Below are 11,852 nucleotides of genomic sequence, written 5' to 3'. Positions count from 1 at the left end.
TTTTCATGAAGATAATTAGAAAGGAAATGACTTTTTAAAATAGTTTTTTATATATTTTTGTTATATTTTTGTTTGTACAGATAGCAAAGTTAAAAGAACCAAAAAGACACTGTTACGAGATTCACTATCAAATTATTTATTTTTTAACTAATACGCTTATTGTATCTTTCGTTTCCCATTGTATATATCACGAATTACTGTAAGTTAGCTAATTTTAATGCATAATCATTTGACATAAAGCGATCATTTCTTACTAAAAACTTTAGAATTTTTTAATTTTAAGAAAGTACGACTTTATAATTAATTCCGTCCAGTATAAAAATATTTTTAATCCAAGTATACTCTAATAATGTATCAGAAAGCAAATAAATTGTTAATATTTTTAATTATGTACATATACATACATTAATTAATTCTATAAACATATATGAAGAAACATGTAATGTATTTTATTTTGATTTATTTATTGTAAGAAATATTTGTACATTAAACCTTTTTACGAAAGTTTCACTATCTCAACAAATCGATCATTGTTACAAAAATCTTTGTATGTATGTGCGTACTGAAGTTTAAGAACGGAATATTTTTTTGTAAAAAAGCGTATGTATTCAGGATGACTTGTATCAACTTCTAAAAGCAAACGTCCTCCCGGCTTTAAAGCTGTAGCAGCGTATTTTAGTAAAGGTTTAATGACTTTTAAGCCATCGTCTCCTCCATCAAGTGCCGTTAGATCTTCGTAACTGAAGAGTACAAGTTAAATTATAAATATTATATATATGTGAAAAAAATATTAATTTATAATGTTTAAAATGCTTTTTTTGACTTGATATTTATTTACATTTTAATTTCTGGAGTTAATGTAGGTATCTGTTTGGTCGGCACATAAGGAGGATTACTAACTATTACATCGAAAGTTTTTGAATTAAAATCGAGATCTTTGGTTTCACTTAATGCGTTCGATATTTCTATCGATCCATCGTCTTTCAGGGCTGCGTGCACAACTGTAACTCGATCTTTTAAATTTAACCTATCTCGATTTTCTTTTGTTAATTCGCACGCGTCTGGATTTGAATCGATCGTTATACAATTAACCTAGAAGAATTGGTCTAATTTTACGTATAAATTCTATTTGCAATAGTTATCATAGAAAATGATTCCCAATATAAGTAAGTAAATACATGCAAGATAGATAATAATTGACTAATATAATAGTTACTGTTTTGTTAGCATGAGCGATCGCAAGAGATATGGCTCCAGAACCACATCCAACTTCTAAGATTTCTTGCTTTTTATTTTCAGAAGAATTTATTGCCTTTAAAGCATAATGAACTAACATTTCAGTTTCTGGTCGTGGAATGAAAACCGGCGGAACTAATTTTAAAGTAATATCTTGGAAGTCCCATTCTCCTATTATGTATTGAACCGGCATTCTGTAAAGATTCGATTTTAGCCAAAGAATGATGAACAACAATTCTGTGAAAACTTTTTACCGAGATAATCGGCATTCGCACAACGTATCCAGTGTATCGCGCTGATCCGACGTAAGTCGTTTACTTCGCGCGTTCACAACATCTAATATCTGAAAATAAATTTTCGCTGAAATGCTATTTTTAAATATCGAATTTAATTACGAAGCAAATTTCATCGTTTTCGTAAGATTAAATAAACATTGTATAAGAACAACTTATGTGTATGTATTTGCTTATATATTTCTTAAATATTATTTTACTTTGTACTCATATATACTCCATTTACAGGAGTAAAGATTATAACAAGATTTAACGAAAGAAAATATGTTTGAAACAATGAATATCAGTTGATGGTTGGTGCTGGTCATCATGAAAATGCGAGAAAGAAGAATTTAAATTGTATGAGCATTGAATGCTTAGTAATGGTAATACCTTGCTAGTACCTATGACGTGTGCAACGATGTGTTCGATCGATTCTACGGGTTCCGGAATACCTTCGTTCTTAAACCGGTCGCTCCATTGTTCAATAATTTCACCAACAGTAGGACATTGTACGTTCGTTGTGCACAAACTTCGCGTTGGTCGACTAAACGTGATAATTTTACCTTTACTGCACTGTATACATGTTTCGGCACTTACAACACTGAAGAAAGCACGAGCACTCGAAAGACATCGAAGCAACATTATGTTTTATATAGAATAAATTGTCTTCACCATCAAATTGTGTTCCTAACCAACAATTATCTCACGTGATACACAAAATATCAAAACATTCTCTATTTATTAAACTCACGATTACCAGGCACGAATCACAATTCGTTATTCGCTCGATCCTGCTATGTGCTGCCAGCTGTTGAGAAATATATTTAATTATATTTTCTCGCAATACAACGTCGATCGAGCAGAGAAAGGATTGACATTGAAGAAGCAATGAGAGATTTATGGGGCAGGTAAATCACTATATCAACATATAATTGTAAATGCTTACAATTACACAATACGTACATGAATACGAAAACCCATTAAACACGTGAATGAGATACACGGTTTTCATAAACGACACAAAGCAAAAATATGTGTTGCATGTCTGGAAAACTTATTTTGTTGAAATCGTTGTTATTTCGTAATATTGACCAATTAAATGGTTAATATCACACATGTCAATCTTTTTTAATTCATAAGAAAGATTCGTCTTGCGTTCAGTCGATAACGTATCATCGATTAGAGGCGCATGCGCAGAATTGTATAACGGAAAGAAGGGTGCGGGCCTATAGGCCATGATTCGGTTTAGGACGCCAGCAGTCGCCACTGGTCCAACTCGCAACTTCGACTCAGTCTGCCATGACAGTCGTCGGTGTCACACGAGTGCGCCGTTCAACTTCCGTCTATTATTGACTGTGTCTTTCTGACAAAGGAGACGATCCAATGGGCTAGGCTGTTATACGCTCCGACGGACACGTGTACCATCGTTTTCGAGTGACTATCTTATCGAACGGTTTGGATCTGGAGAATTATACGAATTGCACGCGTCTTTGGCCTAGTGAATGGCGGCGGGTGGTGTGGTGGCGGTGTTGTGACGTGTGTCTCGTGCTGCGTTGACTGTCAGTTTCGTCGCGTATCGAAAATCGCGTCGGTTCTGGATCTCGTGTGACATCATCGATCGTTGTTTACAATTCGCTCGATTGTATCGCCAACTAACAGATACACACGCCGCCCTGTCGCAACGCTTAACATTCCTCTCTATGATTGTATGGCATTTGTTTACGAGCAGAAGCTTTCCGTCGCTTAAAGAGCGTGAGAGTAAGGTGTGGTGAAAAATGACATGTAGATTCTCGTTGCTCTTTCGCTCTTGCTTCTCTTTCTCCTTTCCAACCTTCCCCCCTTCCTCTTTGTTCTAGGCACGCGTATTCCTATCCTTCCCTTCCGCCTTCACCCGACGGTATACCGGCGACTCGAAAGCCTCGCGAAGGTAAAAGTTCGCTGTCACGCGCGATTGTCACGATATTGTTTTCACACGGAACGATGCTTTCCGGTGATGAAATAACGGAGAAAGGAATTAATACAATCAGCCCAAGAATAAACTATCGAAGTGTATAAAAGTTGTGTTTTCGATCAATCGTCTTGCATCATATACGAAAGAACACTTTCAATTAGTTTTAACCAAGAAGAAGAGAGTGAGAGAGAGAGAGAGAGAGAGAGATCCATTCTTCTGTTCATAAAGCAACAACGTAAGAAATAAAGCAAGAGGAAGAATCTTATAAAAAAAATACAGTTTTGGAATATCTTGCTCGGATTAAATGCCGGAAACGACCGGCCATGAAGAAACAGTTTGCTCTGGTAGGTTCACGCCCCTTTACGCGTCACGTCTCACCGTACCGTCAATCATCGACTGAAAATCTATCGATGTATTCGGTGTTTCGTGATCCGTGTCGCGTGAAAACCTAGTACTTAAAAATTTATCGGGTGATGCGCGAGTGTTGCTTCGTGTCTATCGGTACCGTTTCGATGTGGGAATAAATCGAAGCGTGGTGAAGAAAACGTGCCTCGTATTGTATCGTAAAATAACGGGGCATCGAAAGTGACGTATCGTTTACTTGGAATTCGTTCGTGACAGGGAATTTCCTGTTACCGATTTGCGCTCGCTTGGCGCGTACGCAACGTTGCGCGAGCGTGCACGCCCCTCCTCCCCTTCTTCCTCGTCGTCTTCAGAGTGCGATCGTGTATAGGCGTCGTAGGTCGTAGGGGAGCGATTCCGTCGGTTGTTTAGTGTTTGCACATAAGCGGCGGTGTGACCGGGCACACATAGTCGTTTCGATGGACAGTATCGCGTTATGCGCGCGGGCCGAACCGAAATACGCGACACCGCGTGAAACTGTGCACGCGCCAGCTATCAATAGAGAAGAGATATCCTGTGTTATCTCTTTCTCACATTCGACTCAAGATTCGTGCTGTGAATGAGAAGATGTTTAACTTTATGAAGAAGGCTGCGGAGAAGGACGACAAGGAGAAGCGGAAGCGAGAGAAGAAGGAACGAAAAGATGTCAAGAAACGAGATCGCAGTAGTATGTCCGCTGAGGAATTGCTACGTTTGGATGAAGTACGTGTTTTCTTTTTGTTTGTTTATTTTTACAAATTAACCTAGTTTGAATCACAGTAGGTTGAAGGTATTAGACATATGAATGATTAACACATAGTGTTAGTTTATTTTTAGTACAGTATTCTTCTCTTTTGGCACATGAAATATGCGTAATATTATCTTGTTAAGATTTATCTCGTTCGTCCGATAAAAATTTGTCGAGATACGTCCATGCTGAATATGTTGAATGTTGACCTTTACGCGTTCTTTTCGTTGTGCTTATCTACAAAGTGGATATAGTGCACAGATAATTCCTACGATTTGTCGAGTTTGAATCATGGTGGATAATTTTCGTCCTTTATCTATATGTTCTGTTTTTTCTCTTTTTTTTTTTTTTCTTTTTTTTTTTTTTTGGGGAGGTTCGAACACCTTTAAAGAAGTTTGTAGGATAGCGTTTGACGAGTGGTATGTGTTCACCATAGTAACAGCATACCATTGATATTCCGTCATACGCTTTAGAGGAATTTTCCGGCTTTATTTCTTTTCTGTTCAATGTGTATATTTGAACCTTGGTATTTAATACATTTTCCTAAGTTTTTGTTTATCATGATGTCAGTATGAAAGATTATAAATGTAAATGAGTAGCTGCATTAGCCGCATTTTACTGGTTTGTTAATTTATGAAACGTAACTATATGCATTCTTTAAAATTTACACGCGTATTAAAGTAGGCCATATTTTATATACATTTTGTGTGTTTTTGTAATCTTTACAATTGATAACAATTAAAAATTCGCTGATTACATTCTTTTGTTTATTGAGATAAGACGTTTCATAACAATTTGCGTGAAAACGATTGTAATCCTGTATTACATATTAAGTGATAAGAAACTATACGTAGAATGATTTCATAGTAAAGTATATAGGATGTCTTAAAATAAATTTTGCTCGAATTAGTGCATAGTAGCAATTTTATATGAGAAAAGTAGTAAAAATACTTGTTTCATTGTTTTTGTAGAATTTTATGAAATAAAAATTGCTCGTATAATAAAAATTTTAAGATTTAATTAATTTCATATTCTAAATAAAGTTCTCCATTGTTCCTGATATTTATTTTATTTTAAACTAAAGATGATATCATACTGACCTCGTGTAAAGTAACCTCGAGATAATTCAAGGTCATTCAGTAGTATGCGAGGGATATATATGTATTGGTAAGAACAGGAAATTCCTCGAATATTCGTTGTAACGTCGGTTTGTTTTCTTGTACAAACATAAATAAAAAATTAGATTGCTACTTTGAGAATATATTAACGCATGTAAATAATCCAAAATTTTCATCATTACGATATTTTTTTACACAAAATGTATAATTTTGTACAAGGTACAAAATATGTAGTTACGCTTTTAAATTATAATTAAGGTGACTTTCATACAATATAATTAAAGTGTGTTGAATCGTTTTTTAAATTTAACAACACATCAGCTTAAGGATATGGTGATTTGTGTAAGTATTTTTTGTTCCTTTCCTTATAAATCATTTAATAAATGAGGAATTCGTATTATCTGCATCCTGCTCTATTTTTCGTAAAAATTGGGAAATATCAATTTTTATTTGTACTTCGTAAAATAAAACTTTCTCATCTTTCTTGCCTCCATATAAATGTTGAAACTTTTTCATCATTTTATATTAATTTCAAATTGTATCATTATAATCATAATAGTCGTACATATCATTACAGTGTTTATGGAAACAATTTCGTATAACACATATTATAATAAGCTCACAAAAATTGTCTATATAATAAGTGTTCGAATACTTTCCCGAATCACTGTACATAATTCGTTAATTCAATAGTATTTATCCGCATTTCTCTAGTTGGATTGCAGAATATCGTATTTAATATATAGAGGTAATAATAAAAAAAAAAACGAACAGTCTGCCCACTGTTTCGTTCATTTAATTAGAAAATAGTCAACGTATTCGAGACATGCAAAGTGAAGCGAACGATATAGAGCGTTAGAACGTAACGTGGCTATTTAAGATTTATTTCTATAAATTCTTATATCAGTTTCTCTCTCGAACTTTCTGTGACCGTATATTACGTTTTTATAACCTTAATCATTCTTCATCCCCGTCCGTTTTATTTAGAAACATATTTGCCGTTGTGCACGATGATAAATGTCATGAAAAATTCTCTGATGCATTGGAAGTAATTTGTTTGTCGTGGACGTATAGTAGTAGTACTGTATGTACCTTGTAATTAGAGAGGAAATGCGGATGCATTATCAGCAGGTAATGGAACTCAAGTGAAAGTGTTATATCATTAAGTCTTGTTCAATTCTCAGTCGGTGATTATTAAGATATCAAGATCTCAACATTTATGCTAAGGTATACGGAATTGCAGATCTAAATATATAATTATGTATTAGGTTATAATTATTATGTACTTTTGTGTATTATGTACCTTAGAAAATAGTCTTTTATTCAGAGTATGGATAGAACTGTAACTTATTTGCAGTTACCATAATTCAGGTAGGATGTTAAAGCGTACAATGTTCTTGCAGTTTATTTTTACAAATGATATATTATTGGCTTTTTGTTTAATTTTCAGAGACTTAAAAAAACAGCAGTTTCATTCAATCATCGATTTGTTTCAAAGATAATTGAATTACAGCCCCGTACTGTATTTAATTAGAGACCTTTTCGAGTTACGAAATCGAGGGCACTTTCATAGTTACTTAATTACACTTGAATTTGTAATTGTTCCGACATCGGTCATTGCTCCCTCTCTACGTATGTCTATTACACGTAGTTTCATCGTATCGTATATCTTCGCGCTAATTTTTCTCGGGTCGTATACGATTACTTTTGTTGTAAAATAGCAATAGCGAAAAATAGTCGATAGAAAAATATTAAAATATTTTCAGCAGATTATTTATTACTCGAATCATGAATATATATTATTAGTTTTTTAATTAAATACAGTACACGTACAAAAATAATTTTCCACTCATGGAATATTATATTAACATTTAAAATTTATACTTAAACATTGAAACTATAATTAGTTTTTTTACCCTTTTCTCAGACAACTGCAGTTTATCTTTTCCTGTTTTAATATCTAATCTCAGATATCGGGCGATTATTTCCTCTCCCTTAAATTCTTTATCGATGAAACATGATTAGAAAATCTGTATTTCCAGCAATTATTTGTTGACCAATCTCCTTAGTATCTTTTTTTTCTTTTTTTTTTTTTGATTGACAAATATCGTATCATAAAGTTCATTAAAAGATAGAGTCGTGAATGGAAAGTATCGTAGTAAACTTGTTATGCATTATTAACTTGAAGTGCATTTATACGTCGTTTTCGCATACTGTTATGCAAGGATACTTGATACGAAAGATCTAGGAAAAGGAATAGGCTTTAGAATGGATACGTCATTGTTTCATCACGTACGGCTGCCTCTCAGGTATTCGTTTCCGTAGATCTTTCGTATCGAATATCTTTGTAGTATGTACCTCACAAACAGCATGTTTCTTATTTATCGTGATTAAATATGTCCTTAATATCTTTTTGATATTGCATCAAAGTTCAAACAGAATAATATTGGAAGTGGATAAGTATGTGGGCACAACAACGAGAGAAAAGATCCACTGCTGTCTTGTTTTTCATATCAAACCAAATAACTTTCTGGGGAACTAAATAGTTTTAGTTTAGTAATGAAAAGCCGTGGAATATAAAGCAAGATACATATGTTGAAACATCAAGTTCAAAATCTTATTTTGTATATTTCATGTTTTATTACTGTACGTTTGGAATAAAATAAATAAAAGAAAAGAAGATCGTATTAAGAAAATCATTGGAAAAGGAAACTATGTATTAGATAGGTAGAAAAGTTCTGCCGAGTTTTATACAATAAAGATATAACCAGTTTTTAAATATTTTAATTTCTTTTCTATTTATGTATTTTCTACGCTAAATGCTTCCTTATCTATTTCTTAACGTAAATAATATTTGCACACCGTTGTATTTATTATATAGCATCAAAAAATGGCAATTACAAGAATTTGTTATTATGAGAATGAAATTTAAAATCTAGCTTTAAAAAAGGCTACGTTGGAAAATAAGGGTATGTGCAAATACTTTTTGTGGCAACTGTATAATATTTTTTCCTATTTATACTTATAATATGTACATTGTAACAAAGTTTGACTGCAACAATGACCAAGTGTATCTGTTTCATTTCCAGGTTCGGAGATCGTTAAAGATTCCTGGTCGCCGGAAGGAGAAGGAAAAGTTACCGAGTGGTATCACCGCAGATTATAGTGCTTCGTTCTTCGCTTACTTGGACCGTGATATCTTAGAAAATTCGCAAAACTCTTCAAGCTCAGGGCAAAGTGTTCGCACTGGTAATAATTGGAATACGAGAACGCCGGATGGTTTGACGCAGAGTGACTCTTCTGAAACTTCTTTGACTTCATTGACAATTACCACCACTACGTCTTCAGTTACTCCAACGAACGTATCCGGACAATCGGGGAAGAATTTGCCACCACTGCCACCAAAGCCTCCGAAGCGAGGAATTCTTAAGGGGCCACGTCTGAGTGTCAGTAATACTGTAAATTCGTTGTCAGAGGAAAGCCATCTGCCGAACGGAAACGAGACCAATTACCAGGAGGCCAGCAATTTACTGGTCAGAAACACGCTGCAGAACGAGGTGATCGCTTACCAGAACGTGCCCACACACTTGTCAGGATTTGGAAACGCTGTTAGCAAGGAGGAAGCTTGTAGCGAAGAGGAAACGCAGACAGGACAAAGCTCGTGGCAGGTATCACCTCAGCGAACAGTTCAGCAGGCTCAGCAGCAGCATCAGCAGCAACACCAGCAACAACAGCATCATCATCACCACCAAAGCGACACCAAACTGTTGCAGGTTAGTTGGAAGGATCTAATTGGTTTCTGTTAGAGGCTTTTGCTGGTATTCTAGATGCTCGTGGTTTGAAATTCATGTTGTCCAAGCTCAGCTTCGCAGCTGAAAGATCTTCGTGTTTCATTAGCCTACAGAGACAGGTACAGAGAGGCTAGCTAGTGTGGTACCTATACCTATGTGTCCCCTAATGCAAACACTTCTAGTCATCAACTCGTACTTTAAGGGAACTGTTTTCAGTAGTATGGTAATGCGAGTAGTTGATAACTCGTTTCATGCAATTTGCAACGCTAGTGGTTTGTGAATTCTCTACTTGAGGCCATTATTACCATATCGTTGTTACATAAAATATTACCCTACGAATATAATTACCGTACGAATTAGGCTGGTTTGCACGTAATCAACTCTCATATTTCAGCCTCTCTCGATCATTTTTGGTATACATGGCATTTAAATATTTTCTCCCTATAATTGCGTATATATATAGTACGACACATTTTATTTTATCGTATTTATTATAATTTGTATTTAACAATCGAATTGCAATTTATCTTTTACAGGTGGTGACCAGTGCAAGCCCCTCCGCAGACTCCCTAACAGACACCACGAATTCCAGTTTCGCAACACCACCTTTCAGCCTGTCGCCTGTAGGAGAATCCCAGGGTTTGTCGAGGTGGAGATCCTCGGCGTCCTTCGAAGAACAAGGCGTCGAGTTGCAGTTACCAGAGATCGTCCCTCTGGAACTGCCCGAACCTCGCGAGCTTACGATCCAAAGGCAACCACCACCGCGAAACGATTTCGGTTTCTCGTTGCGTCGAGCTGTAATCGTGGAACGAGCCGCAAATGGTGTCACACAGATGAGACCTGTGATCTTCGCTGAACCAGGTTCATTGATACAACATAACAACGACACCGGCTTGCTGCCAGGCGACAGGCTGATCGAAGTCAATGGAATTAACGTCGATGACAAGTCACGGGAAGAAATTATCGATCTCATTAAGGGCTCCGTTAACAGTGTTACCGTAAAGGTGAGTTAAAACAATGATTATAAAATATATAATTTTGCCATCCATCTGGGTAGAGCCGAGATGTTTCATAGCACAAGTTTGATACTAACGTTGCAACATTTAAGAGTTTGTTATTAGATCATTCATAAGTAATGCAAATTTTCTTACCTGCTATATAGGGTGTCCTATCATCTACTTTTGTAGAATCTTAGAAGTAAAAATGAGAAAAGGATATTATACTTATAAACATCTAATGAAATATAATATTCATTTGGAAGGAGAACAGAAGGGTTAAAAACTTCTTCGGATACTTCGTTCCGATGCGAGCAACAAATTCAAGTAAAACATAGTAAAACAAAAATAGTCCAGAAATATAATCTATACTTTAAATTTTTCGAAAATGAGAAGAAATCGATAAGCAGCATCTTTAATCCCCACCTTCTTGTTTCGTTCTCCACGACGAAAATGGTTACACGGAATCGTTGGCGTTGCCGGTAAAAGTGAGAGCGTTCACAGGTACGCTTGGTCGGTTCGAAAGGTGATCGGTGTACGGAACAGAGAAACTGGTGTTCCCCGGCTGATCATGGTTGGTTCATTGCCACTGATGCACCGAATATAGCGGGATCGTGACTCATGACCCATAATAAAACTATACTTGGACCGGGAGCGTCGCGTGAAAATAACTTCTTACCGTGGGATCCAACCGATGATCTTCTATTGGTCCTTGGTTGTGACAGTTGGTCACGAACTCGGAGAATTAAGTACTTAAGTACTTTGTTAGACTTCTTACTGTCAAAGCTGTGCAAGCGTAATTAGATTTGTCGACATGAACTTGCGATACGATATTTTCTATTTCTGCGTGAGATTCTCAGTGCCTACTGCCGATAAACAAGCTTTCATTTTATTAATTCTCCTAACGGGTTTACAACAATAAACCCATCGTGACTTACGCAGAATTTTATCCTGAGTTAACCGGAAAGAATGAGTCAACTCGTCGCTCGGATTTATAATCTCTAGAATATAACAGATTCTTTATTTATGAGTCTCCTCTTTTTTAACGAGTCGTATCATTTTTGTTAAAAATAAAAGGCAATTAACATTGACCCAATTATGGAATTAATTAGTGTTATAATTATATAGAAGCTTTTGATCAAGAAAGATCGAGATACTTGGAACGTACTATACATCCTCTACACTTTCTGGGTCAAAAGAATGACAAAATTTCTCAAAAGACTTCCTCTGAGAAAAGATTACTCACATCGACTCCCAATTGGTATCGTTGTGTCACAGATGACACATCATCAGAGTTTGGTTTTAGTTATGCAATTTCTGCAAAATTCACTATTTCTGTTCGCATCTATGTATTCTA

At 35.5% G+C, this 11,852-nt stretch overlaps 2 protein-coding genes across 4 annotated transcripts in view; one reads left to right on the top strand and one right to left on the bottom strand.

Annotated features, from left to right (window-relative positions):
• Window positions 1-443: 443 nt before the first annotated feature.
• Window positions 444-2,248, bottom strand: LOC132913258 (MTRF1L release factor glutamine methyltransferase). The gene is made up of 5 exons (XM_060971455.1): window positions 1,902-2,248; window positions 1,491-1,579; window positions 1,217-1,430; window positions 839-1,092; window positions 444-740 (listed from the first exon to the last, which is right to left on the bottom strand). The coding sequence occupies exons 1-5, from the start codon at window positions 2,151-2,153 to the stop codon at window positions 497-499; spliced, it is 1,053 nt and encodes a 350-aa protein (XP_060827438.1). The 5' UTR covers window positions 2,154-2,248; the 3' UTR covers window positions 444-496.
• A 147-nt stretch (window positions 2,249-2,395) lies between these two features.
• LOC132913249 (unconventional myosin-XVIIIa-like) overlaps window positions 2,396-11,852 on the top strand; it is a 65,608-nt gene continuing 56,151 nt past the window's right edge. The window contains exons 1-4 of one of the 3 annotated variants that reach the window (XM_060971421.1): window positions 2,449-4,566; window positions 6,031-6,051; window positions 8,799-9,482; window positions 10,037-10,504. In XM_060971421.1, coding sequence (XP_060827404.1) covers window positions 4,432-4,566; window positions 6,031-6,051; window positions 8,799-9,482; window positions 10,037-10,504 — 1,308 coding nt within the window. In that variant the 5' untranslated portion in view covers window positions 2,449-4,431. Of the gene's footprint in view, window positions 2,420-2,448; window positions 4,567-6,030; window positions 6,052-8,798; window positions 9,483-10,036; window positions 10,505-11,852 lie in introns of those variants that run through there. The other 2 variants (XM_060971423.1, XM_060971422.1) reach the window with 2 other exon arrangements.

The sequence above is a fragment of the Bombus pascuorum genome, chromosome 13 (assembly GCF_905332965.1).
Source record: "Bombus pascuorum chromosome 13, iyBomPasc1.1, whole genome shotgun sequence".
Lineage (NCBI taxonomy): Eukaryota > Metazoa > Arthropoda > Insecta > Hymenoptera > Apidae > Bombus > Bombus pascuorum.
This window is presented reverse-complemented; position numbering and strand designations above follow the sequence as displayed.